Source organism: Nannizzia gypsea, genomic scaffold (assembly GCF_000150975.2).
Source record: "Nannizzia gypsea CBS 118893 supercont1.10 genomic scaffold, whole genome shotgun sequence".
Classification (NCBI taxonomy): Eukaryota; Fungi; Ascomycota; class Eurotiomycetes; order Onygenales; family Arthrodermataceae; genus Nannizzia; species Nannizzia gypsea.
This window is the reverse complement of record NW_003345192.1, coordinates 529,901-553,095: the sequence shown is the minus strand read 5'-3', so window position 1 is coordinate 553,095 and position 23,195 is coordinate 529,901. Positions and strand designations below refer to the sequence as shown.

The 23,195-nt window shown below is 50.2% G+C and overlaps 10 protein-coding genes across 10 annotated transcripts; 4 read left to right on the top strand and 6 right to left on the bottom strand.

Moving 5' to 3' along the window:
* Nucleotides 1-397: 397 nt before the first annotated feature.
* On the top strand, nt 398-2,202 carry MGYG_08810 (PH domain-containing protein; the record flags this gene model as incomplete). Its single annotated transcript, XM_003169216.1, has 4 exons — nt 398-526; nt 599-724; nt 780-872; nt 937-2,202. 4 exons carry the CDS (start codon nt 398-400, stop codon nt 2,200-2,202), a joined length of 1,614 nt encoding a protein of 537 aa, XP_003169264.1.
* Nucleotides 2,203-2,664: 462 nt separating this feature from the next.
* Nucleotides 2,665-3,948, bottom strand: MGYG_08809 (hypothetical protein; the record flags this gene model as incomplete). Its single annotated transcript, XM_003169215.1, has 2 exons — nt 2,665-3,433; nt 3,500-3,948. The coding sequence occupies 2 exons, from the start codon at nt 3,946-3,948 to the stop codon at nt 2,665-2,667; spliced, it is 1,218 nt and encodes a 405-aa protein (XP_003169263.1).
* A 1,709-nt stretch (nt 3,949-5,657) lies between these two features.
* On the bottom strand, nt 5,658-6,833 carry MGYG_08808 (lactoylglutathione lyase; the record flags this gene model as incomplete). Its single annotated transcript, XM_003169214.1, has 4 exons — nt 5,658-5,824; nt 5,942-6,655; nt 6,715-6,750; nt 6,803-6,833. The coding sequence occupies 4 exons, from the start codon at nt 6,831-6,833 to the stop codon at nt 5,658-5,660; spliced, it is 948 nt and encodes a 315-aa protein (XP_003169262.1).
* A 1,000-nt stretch (nt 6,834-7,833) lies between these two features.
* On the bottom strand, nt 7,834-8,755 carry MGYG_08807 (zinc finger protein RTS2; the record flags this gene model as incomplete). The annotated part of the gene is made up of 2 exons (XM_003169213.1): nt 7,834-8,643; nt 8,708-8,755. 2 exons carry the CDS (start codon nt 8,753-8,755, stop codon nt 7,834-7,836), a joined length of 858 nt encoding a protein of 285 aa, XP_003169261.1.
* Nucleotides 8,756-9,687: 932 nt separating this feature from the next.
* Nucleotides 9,688-12,387, top strand: MGYG_08806 (exo-beta-D-glucosaminidase; the record flags this gene model as incomplete). The annotated part of the gene is made up of 2 exons (XM_003169212.1): nt 9,688-11,594; nt 11,646-12,387. The coding sequence occupies 2 exons, from the start codon at nt 9,688-9,690 to the stop codon at nt 12,385-12,387; spliced, it is 2,649 nt and encodes an 882-aa protein (XP_003169260.1).
* Nucleotides 12,388-12,575: 188 nt separating this feature from the next.
* Nucleotides 12,576-14,078, bottom strand: MGYG_08805 (ankyrin repeat domain-containing protein 44; the record flags this gene model as incomplete). Its single annotated transcript, XM_003169211.1, has 1 exon — nt 12,576-14,078. One exon carries the CDS (start codon nt 14,076-14,078, stop codon nt 12,576-12,578), a length of 1,503 nt encoding a protein of 500 aa, XP_003169259.1.
* A 777-nt stretch (nt 14,079-14,855) lies between these two features.
* On the top strand, nt 14,856-16,459 carry MGYG_08804 (NAD-dependent methanol dehydrogenase; the record flags this gene model as incomplete). Its single annotated transcript, XM_003169210.1, has 3 exons — nt 14,856-15,286; nt 15,339-15,397; nt 15,453-16,459. 3 exons carry the CDS (start codon nt 14,856-14,858, stop codon nt 16,457-16,459), a joined length of 1,497 nt encoding a protein of 498 aa, XP_003169258.1.
* A 956-nt stretch (nt 16,460-17,415) lies between these two features.
* Nucleotides 17,416-19,229, top strand: MGYG_08803 (D-3-phosphoglycerate dehydrogenase; the record flags this gene model as incomplete). The annotated part of the gene is made up of 3 exons (XM_003169209.1): nt 17,416-17,656; nt 17,719-17,934; nt 17,998-19,229. The coding sequence occupies 3 exons, from the start codon at nt 17,416-17,418 to the stop codon at nt 19,227-19,229; spliced, it is 1,689 nt and encodes a 562-aa protein (XP_003169257.1).
* Nucleotides 19,230-19,434: 205 nt separating this feature from the next.
* MGYG_08802 (hypothetical protein) lies at nt 19,435-20,010 on the bottom strand (the record flags this gene model as incomplete). Its single annotated transcript, XM_003169208.1, has 1 exon — nt 19,435-20,010. One exon carries the CDS (start codon nt 20,008-20,010, stop codon nt 19,435-19,437), a length of 576 nt encoding a protein of 191 aa, XP_003169256.1.
* Nucleotides 20,011-20,857: 847 nt separating this feature from the next.
* Nucleotides 20,858-23,155, bottom strand: MGYG_09210 (hypothetical protein; the record flags this gene model as incomplete). Its single annotated transcript, XM_003169207.1, has 3 exons — nt 20,858-21,734; nt 21,795-22,359; nt 22,969-23,155. The coding sequence occupies 3 exons, from the start codon at nt 23,153-23,155 to the stop codon at nt 20,858-20,860; spliced, it is 1,629 nt and encodes a 542-aa protein (XP_003169255.1).
* Between the last annotated feature and the right edge of the window lie 40 nt (nt 23,156-23,195).

Sequence of the window (23,195 nt, the reverse complement as noted above, 5' to 3'; positions counted from 1 at the left end):
TTGGCGTGCTGCCAGATCTCAAATGCTGCTGCATGCTGGCTCTGCATCTGTACAGATCTTGGTTTTTGAAGTTTCTTTTTTTTCGCGGCCAGAAGTGGGGAGGGGGAAAAGGGAGTTATTGCATCGCTCGTCTTCCTGGATAAAAGCTGCGCCTCACTCCTCCTCTCCCTCTGCCTCTTCTCTCTCCCTGGTGTGGTCTATACCTTTGAATTCGACTGAGAATCCCTCCTTGCTATATTCCCTTCTGATCCTCCTGCTGTGTGGCCGAGTCTTGCCCAGGGGTAGCTTGCCAACGGTCAATTGAGTGTTGTTCTCCCCTTTCGACCCCTGTACACCGATAGTTCAACGGCGGTAGATTTTGCTGTCGTCATAGGATCAATCAATTGATCGATACAAGATGGCTTTCAAGTCAGTATTGCCTCGTCGGTCCAACACCGTCACCACCAATACCACCACCGCGACGAGGACCTCGACCACGACGTCGATGGGCGAAGAGGATGCCATTCCCGACTCCGACTACAAAGACGTAAGTGCCGGTCCTGTAGAAGAGGTATTAACGCGCTGTATGCAAGGCATGGCCATGCTGATAGACATGTAGACGACGAACCTGCTGGTCGAACGACTCCAGGCATGGAAGCATGTTTGCGGAAATTTGGAGGATTATGTGACCACGACGATGAAAGTCCAAAAGTCTCATGCAAAGGAGCTGGAGAAGATCTTCAAGGTATGCCACAGCAATATATCAAATACTGAGAGTGCTGGGCTAATAGTATGGATAGACAGTGTCTGAACCTATCAAAGAAGAGCATCATTTTGACCAAGGTGCAACCGGTGTAGCTGGCCTGTTCGAATCTCTGCGTAGAAATACACAGGTAACCTATACACCATCTACTTGAAAAAGAAAAAAGGCAGAGACAATACTAACAAACATTTTAGGGGCTCGCAGAAGCTCATGCTGATGCAGAGAATCGCCTGAAGAAGTCTGTTGTTCCAATCCTCGAGCAGCTACATGCTGAGATCAAAACCAAGGCAAAGGAACTAGGCGGAGGAGCCATCAAGCACGGAAAGGAAGTCACCAAGTCCCGCGCCGTTACCCAGAAGCACATCGAGCTCCTGGGTCAGTATGCGGCGACTTTTGAAACATCCAAGTCGCGACTGGACGCCGCCCATGATCCGTATGTTCTCTCCCGCGGCGTCACTTACCGTCTTGGACGACAGGTTGCAGACGAGAACCTGCATTTCCAGGAGGTCCTCACGATTCAGAACTCCTTCCCTGCCTTTGAAAAACATATCGTCGAAACGATCCAGCGGGCGATGAACGAGTTCTTTCAGTGCATGACGGCTCAGACGGACCATCACCGAAACATGTACTCGAACATCGTCACCCAGACGCAAGAGATCACCGGTGATTTTGAATGGAACAACTTCTTCAAGCGCAATGACGCTACTCTGCTTGATCCTAATGCGCCACAACGGGACCTGGCAATGATCAAATACGCTAACCAAGACCACCACGCAACCAAGCCTGTGGTGGAGGGAATCTTGGACCGCAAGTCTCGTGCGATGCTGAAGGGGTACTCGGGCGGCTACTTTGCTGTGACCCCCGCAGGTTATTTGCATGGCTTCAAGGAGAACGATGATACACGTCACGAGCCTGTGCCGGATATCTCGCTCTACCTCCCCGAGTGTACGATCGGCGGGTTCAACGATCTCAAATTTAGCGTCAAGGGCAAAGACCTGTCTGGTGGCAAGGTTGGAAACGCATTCCACATGACCAGCGAGTACAACTTCAAGGCTCGAACCAAGAACGACCTAGAGCAGTGGCAGGCCGTCCTCACCAATCCTGCCTTGTGGAGTGGATCAGGGTCTGTGGTTGCTTCGCCCGGCGGCTCCCAGGTCGCTTCTCCAGTGTCGCCGATTTCTCCCGCAGCAACCATGCCAAACGTAGGAGAGTCCAGCGTTGCGGGTGCTGCTGCTACTCCTCCTCCTGGCACAACCGAAAAGGCTCCTGTGACGGAGATGCCAGCAGTGGTTGAGAAGCCTGCTACTGAGACTGCTCCAGCTCCAGCCGGTGAGAGTGCCCCTGTAACGGAGCCACTGCCGACGACGACGACAACAACAACGGGCACCGAGGGCACCACGATGAAGCCAACAGGACAGGAAGAGGGTGTTGTTTCCGTCCCCACGACAGAGACAAAGTAGACCAAAAATGTTATGGCCAAGGGAGTCCATCCTGACATATAACTAACCGCCTAGTTTGTGACCCAACCTATCGGGTTTTTTTCCTTTTTAGCTATCATTTCTTTTTTGCTTGTTCTCTTATTCTGCTTTCTATATTGGGTTGCTGTTTGGCCTGGCATGTTAAAGTCACACTTAAGCCTCATGACTCGAGTCAACTAATACATTATTTGTTAATATATCTGAAAGTTGGTATTTGGAGGTAGAAACAGGAATATTTTGTATATATGTACACCCACGAGCAAAAGGGAGCCGGGTGGGAGGTTGGTATTAAATTACGATGGAGCCCTAGAAGGTAGAATACAGTGACGGCAGACACATACACAAGAAACAGGCAGGAAAAAGCAACACAAGAGCAACCGCTGTTAAAATGCCATGTATGATAAAAAGGGAGCTGTGTAAGGGAAAAAATATAATAATGATAGATCAAAAGTCTTCGGGACTCTCTAGGTCCGCTAGCTTGTTGCCCAAAAATTTGCCCAAAGCGGCGGATTTTGATTCGAGGGCGAGTAGGATATGCGGGCTGGAAGACAGATTGAGCCCCGCCAGACGATCGAGGTCGTGGCTTCGATCGATGGCCCACTGGGCCCGCAGTGCCTGATGAATGATGTCTTCGTCCTGCCTTATCTCGGCTTGTTCGATCTGTTCGTCGGAGGGGGGCGTGGGTGAGGTGCTAGCTAGGCTGGAGAGGGAGGAGGCGGGATTTGGGGCCGAAGAGGCGAGTTTGGCAGATACGTGTTCGGCCTTGGGGTTCTCGAGAGCAGTGAGGGTGGAGAAGGACGAGTCTCCTGCGGCCTTCACGGTTCGTTCCGAGTCGCTGGCTGCTGAGCCTGCAATCATTCTTGCTCTACCGCCAAGGTCCCCTCCGTGCTGCGTCGTCCGAGGAGCAGGCTGCTCTTCGACGATATGTGTAGGCCCAACAACGGCGAGAAGGACCTTGTCTGCTATTTTGGTGACCACCGCTACCATATCCTGCAGCTCGAACATGATGGAGCCGACGTTCCCTAGTGGGATGGAGGGAGTGCTGGAGAAGGCGGAGGGGTGAATGGAGGCGCTGACACCGGTGAGGTTGCCATTGGGAGCCTTGACAGCGTACGACTTGTACGCCGCTCCGTACGTCGCGCACAGGTTCCGTATCCTGCGCTGGGGGAGGGGAGAAGCGTGCGCAAACACTGCCCCGTTCGAAGCGAATATACTACAAAAAGACGTTATGTTAGAAAAACGGCCCCAAGGCAAGCGGTCAGCACGCGGGAAGACGCACAATATAGAGGTTATCTCTGGCGGCGAGAGGTTATCTGAGAGCAGGTCGCTGAGGGCCGCTGTATCGAGCATCTTGATCTCCGGCAGCGCGGGAGCCATGGCGTCGTCTGCGTCGTCTGTTTCGTCTGTGTGGTTGGCGTCGTCGTCGGCGTCAAGGTCGTCGTGTAGGAGCAGGCTGTCCGAGTCCGAGTCTGTCTCGTCGGCCGCAGAGGCATCCGGGTTGCTGGCCAGGTCCGGGGGCGGGTTGTACACGCAGTCCTCGGGGAAGAAGAAGCAGTTGTCGTTGTAGTCCTCGTCGTCGTCGTACTCGATCGGCTCGTCGCTCAGCTCGAGCAGGTTCTGGGCGTACTTCACGTGACTTCTGGCCCAGACGGGGACGAAGTCGGCGGGCGCGTAGAGAGTCTGCGGCGAGGGAGGGCCGGCGGGCTTCTGGCGGGCGGTTTCAGCCATGGGTCAGGGAGGTAGCAGCAGGAGCAGCACGAGAAACAACTACAGCAGCGAGCTGGACAGTTGTACAGGGGGGAGCGCGCCGTCGAACGCCCCATCAGGAGGTAAAGGCAGAGGAGACGGAAGGGCAGCACCAACAGGCAGCAGGCAGCAGCAGGGAGCAGGGAGCAGTGAGCAGGCGGCGGCGGCAGCGGCAGCAGCAGCAGCAGCAAAGAGAGAGAGAGAGAGAAGCGGCTTCAGACCCAGCAGGCAAAAAGAGAGCCATCTCTCGTGCCAGCCCGAGACGGACGAGGCGCTATATAAGCATCTTTCTGTTCCCGGGCCCTGCTCTCGAGTGTCCGCGATCACAGATCCTCCATCCGCCATCCATGCGCCTTGTCTCCCTTGCTCTGCTGCGCTAACAAGCCTGCAGCGACCTTCGCGCCAGCGGCGGCCCATCGAGAAAAGGGAAGGCAGACACGTGTAGGGCAGACAGTGTCTCGTGTGGCGGCAAAACGCATCTTGTATACATCGGAGGGTACGTACAGGACATGATACATCCTATGCAGCTAGTTAATTATGGGGTACGGGAAGCATGTAGTGGTCAGGCAGTCCCTGTGTACACGGAGCATACGCAGCAAGAGTCACCAGAGCCTGAAGAGAAAAAGAGACCTACCACAAACTATGTGCTAGCCGGAGATCTCGTTCTTTCGGCTTGCTTTCCTCTGTTCGTCTCTTGTTCGTCGTCTCGGAAGTGTCTTTCGTTATTTCTTTTGCAGCTGCTCCGTTTCTTTTTTATTGTTTTTGTCGCCAAAAGCGCGCGAAAAATAATAAAAATAAAAATAAAGAGAAAAAATAAGCAAAAAGTTAAAAAAGAAGGTTGGTCATGTGATTGATTAGTCATACGGAGCGGATCGGGCCGAGACGGGAAGGGAAATGGGACACGTGATGTATATATTTAGATGCAGATGGATAAGATAAGATGAGGTTAAACATCGACACCAAAAACACACAACAGCCTAGATACTAGATAGGAACCTATATACATAGACACAGCTACTATAGATATAGATAGATGGATTTACAGACGAAAGACCGGTGCAGGGAATAGGCAAGATCGGCTGACGTTTCATATTGACAAGGCGTCGAGCGGAAGGCTGACTGTTTCTGAGGTACGCTTGGCTCATGCCTTACGACCTAACTATCCATGCACCTTACTCACACTTACATATACTTAGCGCCGGGCGTACCAGCAGCAGCACGGAAAAAAAGACAAAAAGCTTACAAATGTTCAAGCGTCAAAACATGGTGTGACAGTTCCTGCAATGATATGATAATATTTTGCTCCTCCGCGTTTTGCGCCAGCCTTTTTTTTTTCTAGACCGAGGGACAGAACACCGAGACTTATATTGCTTACTTATATGCTGTAGCTAACTAGGTAGGTCCTGCTTCTCCGCACACTAGTGAGCAATGCCGCGATGAACCATGTATGCACAGTGTATATCCTGCAGTGTACTGCACCGCATAGCGTGAAGTGCTGGCACAGATCTCTGGCGACCAGGCTGCTGGTGCCTCTTTTATCTCCGCGGGGTACGGAGTACATCTCACTACAAACATGTAACACATACGGAGTACCAACAACATAACTACCACACGACACAACCCCCACATACTACAAAAGTACATACGTACAGATACCAGAATATGTAGATGCATGTACAAGCACGACAGGTTTACTGCCCCTTCAATGCCTCATTTTGGACTACTTCCACCCAGTAACCATCTGGGTCCAGCAAAAAGGCGATATTGTGCATTCTCCCGTCCGTCAGACGCTTCTTCCACGTCACCCCCAGCTCTTCAAACCGGGCACACGCGGCATCGAGGTTGTCCATCACCATACCTGCTCATGTTAGACTCCACATTGACACCAAGAAAAAAAAAAAAAGAAAAGAAAAATTAGGAGAGAGAGAGAGAGAAAGAGATAGATGGAGGGTGGAGAGTAAAACAAGAGACCTACAGATGTGGCCGAATCCCTGGGGCTCGCTGTTGCCATCGTGGTACACCTTGCCCTCCTGTTTCTCCGTGCCATAGTTCCACGTCAACTCAAGCAACCCCTCCCAGTTGGCAATTGGGTTGCGAGCGTCCTTCTCCATCGGCGGGTTTGAGGCGGGATACCCCAAGAAGTACAGGTTGAACCCCGCCTCGGGAGCCTCAGAAGTCCTCAGCAGCGTCATCCCCATCACCTCCTGATAGAACTTGAGAGAGACGTCCTTATCCTTGACCCGCAGCATGGTATGGTTTAGACGGTACGACTGGGGGTCCGTCTCGGCCACGGCTTCATCCACATCCCCGCGGCGGATGAGTTCAACCCAGTACCCGTCTGGGTCCTTGACAAAGGCGATATGCTTCATCCGGCCGTCTGTTAGCTTCTTTTGGAATGGGTACCCAGCGTCCTCGAGCCGCTTGCATGCTAGCTCGATGTTGTCCACCGAAATGGCGATGTGGCCGAACCCGCGATGCGGCTCCGTGTTGCCGTTCGCGACAGAGAAGTTGTCATCGTTCTCCGTACCGTAGTTGTGAGTCAGTTCGAGCACGCCGTTCCTGTCGGTCCAATGCTTGCCGGCACTCAGAGCCTTGGGGCTATCGTACGCGAGGAAGTAGAGCGAGAACTTGGCGTCCTCGAAGTCGAGCCGGTTGACTTGGGTCAAGCCGAGGAAACTGTAGAATTCAACTGGTTATGCTCGTTAGCCGTCGTTGCTGGCTTTCTTGTCGATTAGTTGGTAGACTTACGAGACCTCTTCGGGTCTTTCACCCGAAGCATCGTATCTGCGGACGGTAAGCAGCTATACAGCTCCAGCCAAAGACATTCTGCACCTACGATGGAGCTTATACTTCGATGGATCCGTCATCTTGACTGTCGATGGTGTCCAGCAGTGCTAGAAAGTTCCTGTCCGCCATCGTTAGCACCAGCCGGCATAGATGGGGGGTATATATCAGGGCCGTTAACCAACCTACGGGAGCAAGCGGCGATAGACGTCCGTCGATGGCGCTAAAGACAAGGCTGCAGATAGCAAAGACGTATCAGCCCGCGGTTTATATCTGATGTTGAGCTGATAGAGTCGAAGTTGAAGCTGAAGCTGAAGTACGGGAGATAATGATTATAAATCTATGATGCAAGATTGGTGAGGGGTTTCACTTTTCGCCCGAAGTTTGGCCCACACAAGCTCGGGATGTAGATCGAGGTGAAAATAGCAGGCAAAGAGGTAGATGTAGCTGAACATTAAGACGGGGAGGAAGATGGAAGCGATGGCTTGTTGTTTATGGAAGCGTAATATTTATTTGTGTCTAGTGAGCAATTCTCTGATAGCTACGCGCTGATCAGGAGTTATCTGTATAGCCAGTGTAGATACCAGCCATAGAGAGTTGGATGGACTATTCATCAGACAAGATGTGTGCCATTCTAATGGTCGTTATTCAAGGATTCAACGCCGGAAGGCCAGTGATGCTTGGAGATTCTTCATCGAGTTCGAACTCTTGCTAACTGCTCCCTGAGCCCATAAGTGTCGGCATAAGCCAGGACGAGCAAAGGGAGTGTAACGAGTATACAAATGAGCTCACCATAAGCACATTAAAGATGTATGGCCTCGCTATTCCTGCTTCTGACTTCATGGCCCCCGAAGAATGTGGTCTTCTTGAAGATTCCAGCCAGGGCTACCCAGTTGATAGTCCTGAGCAATGATATCACCAACCCGATTTGAAGTCACCGGTGGTAGAATCACATTAAAAAATAATGCGATGTGGTGATCAGTGATGGAACCTGAAGAACTCATCGTTTCAGTCTCTGACTCTCGATCTGTGAGTCTGATGAGGCCGGACTAAGGAGTAGGATCATATTGCTTCGTCCATAGCTCACTTTACGAGTCGCCGTTTTTTGCGTTCCATGTCTTCCTTCATGATCCTCTCGATCTCAGTCATTTTCTTAGGCGGTTCCGTAGCGGTTTTAGTTCCGGATGGTTGTTTTCGCTTCATACCGAAGACGTTGGGCTTCTTAACCGGTTTATCGGCAGACTTTGATGCAGAATCCTGCTGTTCCCTTTTCTTGCTTTGATCAGTTGTCGCCATCGTTGGTTTTGGCGAGTTGCTGGACGACTTCAAATTGAGGCTAAAATCCGTCCACTTCTCCTTGGCAAGCTCTGCAGGTTTCTCGGGCTCAGTCGGAACGGCCGTGGTCTGGCGGGCTCTTTCGACCTGCTGCAGTATCTCCTTCTCCTCCGATGCCTGCTGCTCTTCCAAACGGTTCGCTCGCTGCACAAGATCTCGTCGACGAATAGCTTCGGGACTGTTATCAACCCACTGCACAAAAATCCCATCCTCCTTCTCTTCCACTCGACATATCCCTTCCCTCGCAAGATATTTGGCAAACTCCGTTAGGCTTGACCATTTGGTGCTGTTCAGGTGCACATGCGTCTTGTCCGAGATGTACTCCTGGTAGAAACGGTTTAGGTGGATCGGCTTTTCGCCATGTGACGTCCGAAGGAGCTGGATGAAGTCATGCTGAAATTCCTTGCTGTATCCTTCGATGAATTTCTTTGGATTCTCCGCGACTATCTGCATGGCCCTGACGTGACTCTCGCTCAGAGTGTGCTGCTTGAAACCGTTCTCGTCGCGTGCCTGTTTCTGGCACACTTCGCACCACCACCGCAACCGCTGGAGACCTTTCTACACGAAATCAGTTAGCTATCCGCCCAGACAGAGTGTCATATAACTAGAGGCATAATCTTACTAGCTTCTTCTGAGGCCTTCCACCATGCTTGCCTCCTTCTGGCGCCATTTTCAGCTCTCTATCCCGGAGAGTAGGCTATGCCGTTTTGAAGCCGTAGCTGTATCAGAAAAGAGCTGCTACTGACAAGCAATCCGAACAGTTTATCAATATATATTCATACACGTAGAGCTATAATAGCTAAACGACATCAACGTATGCCATTTCAACGTCTTTTATTTCATTTAATTTCGTTTTATTTATTTTTTTAAAGTTCTTCGGAATTCGGCATAGAGTTTATCCATTCACGTGATACGGCCTTATTTTGAGGGCTTGAAGTCGAAATGAAGAAAAAGACGAAGAAAAGGAAGAAAAGAAGACGATGAAGTTGATAGAAAAGATCGAGAAGAAGATCGAGAAGAAGATCGAGAAAAGACTTATCTGTTGAGCGGGAGAATATGTTGGCTCATTCTGAACTCGCCTGATTAACTGCGTTCTAGGCCTATTCTCTCTGTTTCATGCAATGCAACACCTGGATTTTGAGTGCAACTGACAAAAGAACTGTTAGTTAGTGAACTTAACTACACCCAGTTTCAAGTAACTAGTTAACTAGCTGCGTCTCCGTGCCAAATGATGCAGTGACAATCATAAACAAGGTTGACAAGCATTCTAGGTGGGTGGCCAACCAGCCGTCGTGGAAGTCCCTCCCATAGAGACGTTACGACAGAGGGTGGCATATCGTCATGTTTGGCAGAGTGGGCATGCGCCTCCCCCTGTCCATGTCCATGTTACTATAGCAAAGAGCATACATCAAATTACCAGTGACTTGCTCGACTGCCGAGGGGCTGCAGGATGTGTTTGTTGTAGTAGCCGAAGACTTGTGTGACGAGTGTGTGACGAGTTCTGTCTACCAGGAAATATCCAGGTAGGCTGTTTGTTGAGGAAACACTCCCAAATCTCTTTTCTGTGACCGTTCTGCTACTACGGGATCTCTGTGACTGGAGATGCAGACTATACTTCAACTTGCTGCAACTTCGGCGCTGCTGCTGGCTTCAGCTGTCTCTGCTCTGTCGATTTCACAGCCTCTCGTCTCCGCGGCCGGTCAGCATGGAATTATCCCGGGATGGCATCTGCAGTCTGAACGCCATGTCTCAAGCAACCTCTCCTTCCTCTCATCGCCTGGAGCTGACGTCTCGTCATGGTACCGCGTGGGCTCGCGGGGCACCGTGATGGCTGGTCTACTTGAGAACAATGTCTACAACGAGTCACATCTCTTCTTTTCGGATAACTTCAAGTCTCTACCCGATGCTGACTTCCGTGATGTTGCCTGGCTGTATAGGGAACAGTTCACGTTACAGCCCATGAGTGGACAATACTTCACCTTACATACCCACGGCATCTCTTCTAAGGGAGATATATACCTGAACGGCCAGCTAATTGCTTCCAAGGATGTTCAGGCTGGTTCTTATGCTGGTCACCAGTACGATGTTACCAGGCATGTCCGCAGAGGTGAAAACTGTCTATTGATCAAGGCTTACCATACCAACTACCTCCGTGATCTGGCTCTAGGCTTCGTTGACTGGAATCCATATCCACCAGACAATGGCACTGGCGTCTGGCGCGACGTCGAGTTCTCTCAAAGTGGCCCTATCCGACTGTCTAGTCCTCGTGTGACTACTGATTTTGTCCCGGGAGCTAATATAAACAGTGCGAAACTGACAGTCAAAACCGATGTTCGTAATATCGGCAAACAAACTGTCACAGCTAGCATCAGAGGATTCATTGAGGGAGCCTACAGTCAAAGGCGACCAATCTCCGCTCCTTTTACTCTAAATCCTGGTGAAGGGAAAACAATAGAAATGAGCATCACTATTAAAAACCCTAAGATATGGTGGCCGGCTTCATGGGGTGATCAACCCCTCTATACCGCCCAGATATCTGCCTTTATCGGTAGGAGCAGGTCTGATGGGCCAAAGAGACGCAGATTTGGCATTAGACATATTGAATCTAGAGTAAACGACCAAGATACCGTGGAGTTTAAAGTTAACGGCAACCCGTTCTTTGTCATGGGTGCAGGATATTCTTCCGATATTTTTCTACGGTTTACCGCTGAAAGAATTACAGCCATATTCCAATATATTCTGGACATGGGTATGAATACCGTTCGTCTTGAGGGCAAACAAGAACATCCAGAACTCTACGACATTGCAGATAAAATGGGACTAATGATCATAAGCGGCTGGGAGTGTTGTGACCACTGGGAAGGATGGACATACAACACTGAAGGCTTTGGACAACCTTGGACTGAGGTGGATTATCCAATTGCCAACTCTAGCATGCTACATGAGGCCGAGATGATGCAAACTCATCCTAGCGTACTTGCTTTCCTAGTTGGATCAGACTATTGGCCGAATGACCGAGCCACCAAGATCTATGCTGACGCCCTCAAGCGTATGGACTGGAATGCCGCCGTAATCTCTTCAGCTGCAAAGCGAGGTTTTCCCAAGCTTCTAGGCCCCTCTGGTATGAAGATGGACGGTCCATATGACTGGGTGCCTCCGTCATATTGGTATGGTGACAAACTTGGTGCTGCAGGGGCTGGTGGGTTTGGTTCAGAGCTCGGGTCTGGTGTAGGTACACCTGAGATTCGTAGCTTGAAAAAGTTCCTCTCCGCGGAGGACATGAATGATCTATGGACCCAACCGAATAAGATTCTTTATCACATGTCTGCTGGGGTGTCTCAGTTCCGTGACCGCGGAATTTACAATAAGGCCCTTTACGCTCGATATGGCGAGCCAAAGAGCCTGGAGGACTATTCCTTGAAAGCTCAGCTTATGGACTATGAGGCAACTCGTAGTGAGTATGAGGCGTACGTGGCATACAAGAGTAATAGTAATCCAACATCTGGCCTGTAAGTATCCTCTTGCTCGAATATGAATGGCGTTTCGCTAATGTATCATAGAATCTACTGGATGTTGAACCCCGCCTGGCCAAATCTACACTGGGCTCTCTTTGATTATTATTTGAAACCTATGGCTAGCTACTTTGGAACCAAGACAGGAGCACGCATTGAGCATGCTGTGTTTGACTATCGGGAAAAGGTTGTCTACCTGATAAATCATTCTCTTTCCCGAAGCGGTGCTCGTAGCGTTACTGCGGATCTCATTGATATCGACGGTAAGTCGATGGGTCACAGCATTACGAAGGCAAATACTATACCACTCAGGTCTCAGAAGCTTTCCAACATTTCTGGCTTAGATAAGGTCAAGGACGTTGCCTTTCTTCGTTTGCTTCTTAAAGACAATACAGGCAAAGCACTAAGCCGAAACGTTTACTGGCTTCCGCAAAAAGAAGACGTGCTTGATTGGGGCAATTCTACCTGGTACCACACGCCAGTTACTAAGTACGCTGATCTGAAATCATTAAGCAAGCTACGCAAGGCGAATGTCAACGTCGACGTTAGCATCCATGGTCGAAAAAAGCTCCGCGTCACTCTGCAGAATCGATCCAGTCATCCAGCTTTCTTCATACGGCTTAGTCTCCTAGATAAGGCAACTGGTGACGAGGTAACGCCTGTGTTCTGGGAAGACAACTATGTGACTTTGTGGCCACACGAGAGACTGGTCCTGGAGGTTACTTATCCGAGGACAAATAAGGTTGAGCTTGAGGTGTCTGGGTATAACGTGGAGAAGAAGATGGTATAGTCTTGATTGACTTCGGGGTAACTAACGACAATATTACTATTCTATCATTAACTAATTCATAGTATAACTACTGAACGCTGCTGCACATGTAAATCATTCATAAATCGTATACTCTCTTCAAACTCCGCGCTCTTCATTGTGCCGTAAAAATAACCGCCGATAGGTAAAAACAAATTTGATAAAAATGACTACTTCTTCGACACCCTCTTAGGCATCCTCTTCTGCGCCTGGAGTATCATCTCAACCACCTTATCGTGGCCTTCTTCGGCCGCAAGCTGCAGAGGGGATGAGCTGACTCCGCCAGGCTTGAACTCGGCATGGGGATCAGCGCCGCTCTCCAGCAGGAGGCTGACAATGGTCTCTGCCCCGTTCCTGGAAGCCATATGCAAAGGCATCCAGCCATCCTCGTCCGCAGCATTCACATCTATATCCAGCCCGACCAGCATCCTGGCGATCTCTTCATGCTGGTGAAGCGCAGCCATATGCAATGCCGTCCTGTTCAGGACTGAAACAACTCTTGGATTTGCACCACATCCGATGAGATATTTGACAATCCCATCTTGGCCCCATCTGGCGGCCAGCAGCAAGGGAGTCCAGCCGCTGGAGTTTTTTATCTCGATACCAGCTTTCCCCTTCTCGACGAGCAACCGGACAGTCGACTCCTTGTCGTGATACGCAGCCAGTGCCAGGGGAGTCCAATCATCGTCCGCTTTGGCATTAACATCTGAACCACTCTCGATGAGGAGTAGGACTATCTCGTCGTTCCCTTCCTTTGCAGCGGCATGTAGAGCGGTGTATCCTGCCTCGCTCCTAGCATAGATCGAGATTCCCGAGTTGATAAGGAACCGTGCAACCTCGAGATTATTGTACTTTGCCGCAATATGCAGCGCCGTCCGTTTATCATTGATGACGGATTTAATGCTGAGAGGCTTCTCGGTCGAAAGCACGAAGCGCAGGACAGGGAAGTGGTTCTGTCTGGCAGCAATATGCAGTGCATTCCAGCCCCCGTCGTTGACGGCGTGGGCATCCGCACCCCAGTTCAGGTAGAACTTCATCAGCTCGAGGTGTCCACTCCATGCGGCCAGGAGATAGGGGGCCCAGGGGACGGCCTTGGGGTCCGACGGGTTGATTTCAGCGCCGGCCTTGAGCAGGATGTCCGATATCCCTTGCAGGTTCTTGGACGCCGCTACCCCCAGGGCTGTCATGCCTTCGTCGTTTGCCGCGAGGACGTTTGCGCCAGCCACCAGCAGGGCGTTCACGGCCTCCACGGACTTCTCCTGGTTATGGGATACAGCCTTCTGCAGAGGAGTCCATCCGCTTGAATCTGCGCAACTGACATCAACACCAGCCTTGATCAGGGCCTTCACGACGCCGACATGGTTGTTCTTGACGGCCAGATGCAGAGCCGCCTCGTCATCTGCCAGCTTTCTGTGGCTCTTGCTCGCGGATCCTGCTGTCGTCTGGCTGTCTGACGCCGTGGTATCGGTGTTGATAGTCTCTACGACAGCCGCCCCTGACCCGCTTGAAGGCGTCTCTACCGTCTCGGAGTACGGGGGAGGAGGAGCATGATACGCTTCAACTGACTGGGGGGGATAGCTGGGTGGGTTCTGCTCCTGGGACTCCTGTTCAGACCCTTGCTGCTGCTGCCGGGGCACCGGAGGGTGTCTGCTTCGTGCGAAGAGAGACTTCATCTTCGCCTGGTGCTCGAGATATCAGCACCTGTTCACGTTGTAAAAAAAGACGGAGAGCTTTCATACTTGGTGCCCTTTGGGCAGGCATCTAGCTCGTATTATCACCTGACAGAGACGGTACTTTGCTTTGTATGTGAGCTTATATGCAGGTGGAAGTACCCCTGGCCAGCCGTGACATCTACTGGCTCACTGGCTAGTTATAACTATTAGTTAGTTAGTTACGGCTTGTATGCCCAAAAGTAATGCATGAAAAGTGGTAACTACCGTCCAGCAGCTTCGCTCTCGACTGCTTGTCATGTATTTCCATGTCTCTTCAAGGCTACCAGCTATCGAATGTCCGTCGTATCCTGCCTCGCTGGCAGCTTGTTAGTTAGCTTACTAGCTAGCGAAGGAGTTAGCTTGTTAGCGAGTCAGCCTCAGCCGGCCGGCTAGATAAGTATGCAGCCCCAGGCCAGGCTGTCTGGTCCTCAAGACTCTCCGTGAAACATCCCGCAGTGACTCGTCCGCCTGTCATTCCACTGATATCGACTCAGACTGCGAATCATTGCTGCAAAACGAGGAAATCGCTGGCCAGAAAGAAAATAATTAAGGAGAACCGCTTCCTCTCCGCCGCGGAAAACTCCGCCTAGAACAACCTCGGCTCTCCTCTCCGCCCCTCGGCTCTCCGCCCGGCGCTTTGCTCGACAACGCCGCTCGAAAACACACACTCCGCCGCCCGCCGTCCGCCGACGCCTCCCTCTGTGTATACGTCGTGTGCACGCCGTGACTGCAGCCAGGATGGTCCTCCCAGCGATCAGGATCGCTCCGTCGGCAGCCACCAGGGCATTCAACCTTCTGCGCACCGTGCAGTACACCCATCCTCCAAGCTGTCCATGCCACTCGAACCCGTCCCATCACCATCACCACCAGCAACCCAGTCAGATCTCCGCTGTAGCTAAACATGTCCGGAACTTTGCCTCGCCTATCGATGCCTCGCAGCAGAAGGAGTACGCGTTCGAGATGGCGGCCTCTAGCATCCGGTTTGGCCCTGGAGCCACAAAAGAGGTCGGCATGGACTGCAAGAACCTAGGTGCGAAGAGAGTCTGTGTCGTCACGGATAAGAATGTGGCCAAGCTGGATGCCATGAAGCAGGCCATTGAGGGCCTCAGCAGGGAGGGAATCGAGTTCACTGTCTATGATCGAGTCAGGGTTGAGCCAAAGGACTATTCGTGTGTTTCCTCTTCCGTGCACATATATATTCCGGTTACTGACCTTCTACAGTATTAAAGATGCCATTGCCTTTGCCAAACCGTATAACCCAGACGCTTTCCTTGCTGTTGGTGAGATATGCAGGCTGAATTAGTGGTAGACATCCCGTAGCTGACATGCACTTAGGCGGAGGATCGGTCATCGACACCTGCAAGCTGATGAACCTCTACTGTGTCTACCCAGAGGCTGACTTCATGGATTTTGTGAATGCACCATTGGGCAAGGGACTGCCTATCGCAAAGCCCCTGAGGCCGCTCATCGCCATCCCAACCACCGCGGGAACTGGAGCAGAAACCACTGGCACAGCCATCTTCGACCTCACGGACAAGAAGGCCAAAACTGGAGTAGCACACCGTAACATGAAGCCAACACTCGGCATCTGTGACCCCCTCAACACTCGAACCATGCCGCCGGCCGTACACGCTTCCTCCGGCCTCGACGTGCTCTGTCACTCGCTCGAGTCCTGGACCGCGATCCCATATAACGAGCGCACTCCACGGCCGACCAACCCTATCAACCGGCCAGCCTACCAAGGAGCCAACCCCATCTCCGACATATTCTCACTCCAATCACTTCGCAGCACAGTCAAATACCTCCCGCGAGCAGTCAAGGACCCCGAAGACCACGAAGCCCAGAGCCAGATGCTACTCGCTGCAACGCTTGCTGGCGTGGGCTTCGGTAACGCTGGCGTCCACTTGTGCCATGGTATGAGTTACCCGGTATCAGGTCAGAACCCTGGGTACAAGCACAAGGGGTACGAGGTGGAGCACGACATCATCCCCCATGGCGTTTCCGTCGCCGTCACTGCCCCGGCTGTCTTCCGATTCACTGCAGCCAGCAACCCCGACCGCCACTTGGCAGCTGCGGAGATCTTTGGCGTCGACATCTCCAACGTTAAGCGGGAGAGTGCCGGAGAGGTTCTGAGTGAAGCTATTGCAGAGTTCTTGATTGGCCTGGGTGACCAGCCCAGGGGCCTGAAGGCCCTTGGATTCGACAACTCACATCTAGATATGTTGATCGAGGGTACGATTCCACAGCAAAGAGTGCTCAACCTTGCTCCCAACCTTAGCAAAGAACTCGAGCAGGAGCGAGAACAGCTGCGGAAGCTGTTTGAAGAGTCTATGGAGTACTAGGACTTGTATCTCCCTCGCCCCTTAGCTATTTACGTATGACCAAGTAGATAAGCGACAGCTCTATGCCCACCCCCCCGTATGATGAATGTTATGACTACGGCATGAATTACAATCACTAGTACTCAACGGCCTCTTCAATACAATAACTACTCCTGCACTCCTGCTTGCAGTTCACGAGTAAATTCCTGTCATAACCACCCGCATGCCTAGAGCAACCTTGCGAGTTGCCATATTAACTATTACATCAATACGAACTCTTCACAGACAGCTCCACTGAGGTACAAACTCCTTTCACGGCTTTAGCTTTCCTGCCAGTGACATCGTCTTTACAAATGCTAATGGAGAAATATGCATGCAGCCCATGCAGTCTGCCCAGATCTATAGCTAGCTATCTACCTTGGAAAGGCAGATATCATGCGCCAACCCAAGGACTTAACTACTAACTAGTTACTATAACTACCGGAGCCCCTGAGCAGACTCCATCTCCATGTCTACCTTGAGGACCCTCGCAGAACATTAACCCGTTGTTACCAAGTTCCGTGTACGCCTCTTCTTCTTCAGCGGATTGTACCGGCCTGTCATTGGCTTTGCAGACGATATAGCCGACAGTTAATTGGCTTCTGGCGCAAAAATGCCTCCCTGGCGTGTGGGACAAGAGCCTTGCTTGCCACGAAGGTTGACTTTTGGTGAAGTATGACGCCCGCGAAGGTGGTATTCAGCTGTCCTCTGCTAATGGCTTATCCTCCTAGCATACCTCTCTAACTATATAAAGGCATGTTTTGCCATGATGAAGAGGGCCCTTGGCCTTTCTGAGCATGCTCATCTTTTTCTACATATTATAAGTCCCATATCCCCAAAATTCTAAACCCCTTACCAACTGAAGTGTTGAAAAGTTGAAGTTATATTGACTAGTGGCCGGGTTAATATAGTTAACTGCCTCCCATCTAACCAACGGTATGACACCTCGTTCTAAAGTCCTCGTGCCGGAGAAGCTATCCCCGGACGGCCTCGCACTCCTACGGTCGAGCGTAGAGGTCGACGAGCGTCAGGGGCTTACGGCAGACGAACTCTTGAAGATCATTCCGGAGTATGAAGCTCTCCTCGTACGGTCAGGGACGCAAGTGACAGCCTCTCTTCTTCAAGCGGCAACAAAGCTTAAGGTTGTTGCCCGAGCCGGCGTAGGCGTCGACAACATTGGTAAGAAACTGCTTCTTCTCTAGAGCACAGTTGCTAGTTAACTAACTAATCTACCCCTGAAGATGTTGATGCCGCAACTAAACAGGGCATAATCGTCGTCAACTCGCCCTCCGGCAACAACGTTGCTGCGGCGGAACATACCATTGCACTGTTGATGTGTATGGCTAGGAATATACCTGATGCATGTTCGAGTCTGAAGAGCAACAAGTGGGAGAGGAGTCGGCTCGTTGGCGTGGAAGTTAAGGGCAAGACCTTGGGAATCATCGGACTAGGAAAAGGTATGTGACATCAAGGCTGGGATTGAGATGATAGGAGGGCCATTCTAATATAATCTTTAACAGTTGGCTTGATCGTGGCTCGTCTGGCGAAGGGGTTGGGTATGAAAGTCAATGCTGTTGACCCATATGCCTCTTCAGCAGTGGCTGCATCTGCTTCTGTTACCTTGATGCGGTCTCTCACCGAGCTGCTCCCTACTGTCGACTTCTTGACCATCCATACCCCCCTGATTGCATCTACCAAGGGCATGATTTCAACTGCTGAATTGGCTCAAATGAAACCGGGCTCCCGCATCTTAAATGTGGCTCGAGGAGGTACAATAGATGAACCAGCCCTTCTGAATGCTCTTGAGACAGGGCACATAGCTGGAGCAGCACTTGATGTTTTTGCAACAGAGCCGCCTACATCCGGGTCAGCCTCAGCACAGCTCATTGCTCATCCTCGTGTGATTCCAACTCCTCATCTAGGAGCCTCTACTGTTGAAGCGCAGGAGAACGTTTCAATTGACGTGTGCGAGCAGGTGCTTCAGATATTGGGTGGTTCCCTTCCGCGGAGCGCAGTAAACACACCCCTTATCCTGCCGGAGGAATTCAAAAAGCTCCAGCCGTTTGTTCATCTTGTCGAGAAAATTGGAAGCATTTATACCCAGCATTATGGATCAGCAAACAGCCCTCTCTCGAACCGGAACACCTTTGACTTTATATATGAAGGCGAGGTCTCAGAGCTCAACAATACAAAGCCCCTTTTTGCTGCTCTTATCAAGGGGCTTATGTCCCCGATCAGCAAAGACTTGAACGTGAATATTGTCAATGCCGAGCTCGTTGCTCGAGAACGAGGGATAATAGTCAACGAGCAACGCTCAAGGGACAGCCCGTCACATTCCTATTCCTCCCTAATAACCCTAGTTGCCAGGGCACCGACGATGAATGGAGATGATTCAGGACCCAACAGTCAACTTGACTATATCATTTCTGGGACATGCTCTGGCACTCAGCCCTTGATATCGCGCATTGATCGGTTTGCCACATCCTTCGTCCCTGAAGGAAATCTTCTTATATGTCATAACTTTGATTCTCCCGGTAAGATCGGAGTAGTTGGCAGCATCGTAGGGAGAAATGGGGTTAACATCAATTTTATGAGCGTTGCTCCTATTTCAAAGGGGAAACCACAGAAAGAAACCAATTCTGTAGACGAGGCACTAATGATTCTAGGTGTCGATAGGGCAGTGGACGAATGTGTGGTAAAGGACCTTGTGAAAGAAGGCGGAGTTTTGAGCGCCAGCGTAGTCTCTCTATAATAGTGGCTTGCCAAACAGTAAAATAAATGGTTGCTTGCAATAAAAGATTATCCATGTTCATTTTATTCTTACTTTGAGATCTTAACTATAATCCATAAGTTCCTATGGCCACACCTTAGTACTTGATTCCCGATAAGAATTAAAACCGTTATATCCAAGTTCGAGAGACCGTTTGGATATTCTCCCTGCATTACCCTTCACAATTTTACCAGATAATATCTACCTCCGTTCTGTGTTTCGCAGGCTCCCTCACTTTGCCCTCTTCCCTGTGCTTCCAGGGACCACCAGGAATAGGAGTAATGTGGTCAACCGACACCTGAGGCATTCCTGGTGTTGAAGTTCTATGTGTTGTTTTATCCCCACGTTTTCCATGTGGCTTTCCATGCAGCTTTCCAACTTTTACTGCGGTTGGGTCCCCTTGTTCTCGGGCAGGTCTAGCGCCTATATAGCCCCTAATCCTGTTGACTGCCTTTTCGAACGATAACCACATGGGATCAGGTATAATAGCACGGCGCTCGGTAACGGGAGGCACCCTATTATGATGTAACTGTGGTACTCGGTCTACCCTATCGGGATTGTTCACTTTAATAGGCGCTTTCGTTTCTGGGGCACCAGACACAATGTTGGTATTGGATCTGCTTGAAAGAGAGTGGCTGCCGCTGGGTATGGAGATAATGACATCTCCCCTTATTTCGAAGGGGACTGGACTCGCCTGGGTGATCTTCCCGAAGGCCAAAAGAGTCAGAATGGCAATCCTGCCAACAGAGGTGATAATTGCCATATTGAAAGTAGGAGTTTGTCTGTACAGAAGATCTGGATGATTGAATAGGGAAATTTGAACAGAGGCCCTACTTTGGGTATTAGATACCGCTGGTATATATACCCGGACATCTTTTGAAATATACGCCCCATATGTAGCCCGCATCCTCGGTGGGAAGGCCGTAGAAGAAAGAAGAGGCATTGACACATTACAGATAATGCGCGAATATCGCCTGGATACTGTATCGTGTTACATATGAATGAACATATGATCTTCAGCTCTTTGTCTTCCATAATTGCACGACATGAATCAAGGGCGCCACCCTATCAGGGGCAGAAGGACTAGGCAACAAACAATGGAACTATAGCTCCAGGTCAGCTATGCCGTTTCATGCACCTGCCGACCTGTTCCAGAGCTCCTCAAGAACATTTAACAAGGAATTTGACGCAAAGCCAACGCGATCATGCTGCACAATGTTCATCTTCACTGACATATATTGCGCAGCCATCATTTTCTGGCTATTTGTTGTTGGTTGTGCCATTTGTGGAACGCCTGGGGTTTGAGATGTTTTCTTCGTTTTTATTGCGCATCTCCACTCGACACATGGGCTGCCCAAACCGACCATTTGAAGGCGGGTGAGAGAAGAGGGAATGATAAGGTATTTATCCTGTGGATTCATTTGGGTCGGTATTGACGTATATACATGTTATAATTGGCGAGGGGCTGATTTCTATGCCAGCCCAGCTCGACGCAAGGAGTGGCCAGAAACATAAGTGTCAATCAAAACAGAAAAGTAAAAACGAAGAAAAAATAAATTATATGTCAGGGAAAGCATAGACGTCATTAGAACTGGGATAATAATTGTTTCTTAGACAGTGCCCTCACGGCCAAAGACACAATTAAATTCCTCGCCTGGGGAGAGAGTCACGTCAGTTCTGAGAGCGGGATCAGTCCCTGGTGGAGGACAGCCGATTCCAGTCACCTCAGAAAAGTGCTGCAAAATGCGGGTGATAGTGTATCCCATTTCAATGGTAGCAAATTGTTGGCCTAAGCAAATTCTTGGTCCTCCATTGAAGGGAATAAAATGCCACGGCTTGGGTTGCCAACCGGAAGTCCAACGTTCAGCGTGGAACTCAAGAGGGTCGTACCAAGGCTTAGCCTTTTCATTTGGTGATGAGGACGCCGATGGTGGAGGATCGTAAAGGTCACGTCGTCGTTGCATGGCCATTGTTGAGTACAGAATTCGGGTATCAGCAGGGACACCAATTGGAGATTTCCCATCGGGGCCGCCACCACGGGGAAGAGTGGTGTCGACAACGGCATGGCGGACATTAAAGGGTACGACAGGATATAAGCGCATAGTCTCGTTGATGACAGCATTGACATATTTCATGGCTTTCAGGTCTGCATATGTCGGCTTGTTGGTACCGCATGTTGCAAAGATCTCTGCTCGCGCTTTCTTGACTGTCTCCGGATGGCGAGAGAGCTCAAACATGGCAAAGGCAAGGGTGGCTGCAGTAGTGTCACGGCCAGCAAGAAGAATTGCTACAAGTTGGTCACGAAGCACAACAGGGTCGCGGGTGAACCTAGCGAGTGCATGGAGGAAGGTATCTTGCTTGGATAGCTTTTTATCTAGTTCTTCGGGAGTTAGGGCTAGCACCTGGTCGATGAATTGTTGAATAAAGTTGTTCATCTTCCGGATATTGGCCTTGAATTCTCGTTCTGAAATGAACTTTCGTAGGGGCCTATACTGGTCTTAATACTCGTACTTTCATCCCGGAGTGATAATGGTGCAGGATACATACCCAGCTCTGAAGAGGATAGACTGCTTATGTAGAACATATTGGAAGGATTCGGCAAACTCAGTCTTAGGATCGTCAAGGCTGTCGACACTCTTTCCAAGCAGGTAGTCAGTTGCAGCGTCTAGGGTGAATCTGAAAAATAATGGCCCGATATCGACAATTCTGCCGCCACTTTCATTATTAGTAAGACGGGGGATCAACTTTTCAATGTGCTTTTCAAAGATCTCCGTGTCGACAAATCTCTCTTTTGCAAACATCGGTCGAATCAAGTGTCTGGATCGTGACCAAAGCTCCCCATCGGTTGCGAAAATGCTGTCTCCCAAAAAATCTTTCCATTCTCTATGAAAACGCCAGCCCTTTCCATAGTCACTGAACTGACTGGTCAGAACAGCCTTGATATTCTCTGGATCGGCGGTGAAGATGTTTCGTGCATAGGGACGAACTTTTAGCGTAGCCGTCGAAATAGGACCGCCCCATTGTGAAGGAGTGGTTTCAAAAATGGAGGTAAAAAATTCGAGATCTTTCTGGTTTTTCGCAGCCTTGAAACCTCTCAGAATAAAGTCGGCACCTTAATCAGGCACAACATGTTAGAATAACGATTTTATCTCAGGACATGGGGGGTAAACTCTTACTTAATGGCATGTAAGACTTGACTCGAGGAGCAAATGCTCCTAGCCTGGAGACTTGGTAGTCTGTATATAAATCATAACCCACGTAGAAAAGTATTAGAGCAACAATCGACCACAAAATTCCACCGCTGACAGAAAATTTTTGGGCAATTTCTTCAATCATGTTGAATAGGTTCTTTAAAAGCGTTGCTCCCTTACCCCATCATCTGACGGCTGTACAGTAGGCTTGATCACCCTGCCTGCGAATCGGAAGACTGCAAGTTGATAATTGACCGTATCTTATAGAACAAAACAAGAGACGACCAGGGTTTCAACAACAATGTCCAGAACGGGCCCATGTAGAAGTACTATCAAAATGACGTTGAATCGAATGGGAATATAGGAGCGGGGTGCATTATAAAAACTCCCCCGGATCAAACATGAAACTGCATCCTTTGGGTTGGGTCGAGCCTAGAACGGCCAAATTAACTCTCCGGAATGCCGCTGAACCGAGGGACAAGCTTGTGTGGGCAATAATCTGTTGGCATGAGGGAGATGAAACGGCATACCCTCAGGGACATGCTTTTCCTTGGTATTAAATACGAATACGACATATGTGCCAGCTTTTGCGGACTCAAGTGTGGAAACGTTTCCAGATCTGGAAACGTTGACATGATGGACCGAATGTTGATTGGCTGACATAATGAAATCATCAGCCTGGCCAATCCATATGTATCGTAGTTCCAGACTTCCCATTACAAAGAATCGAAAGAATAAGACCGCTAGGATAAAGCAA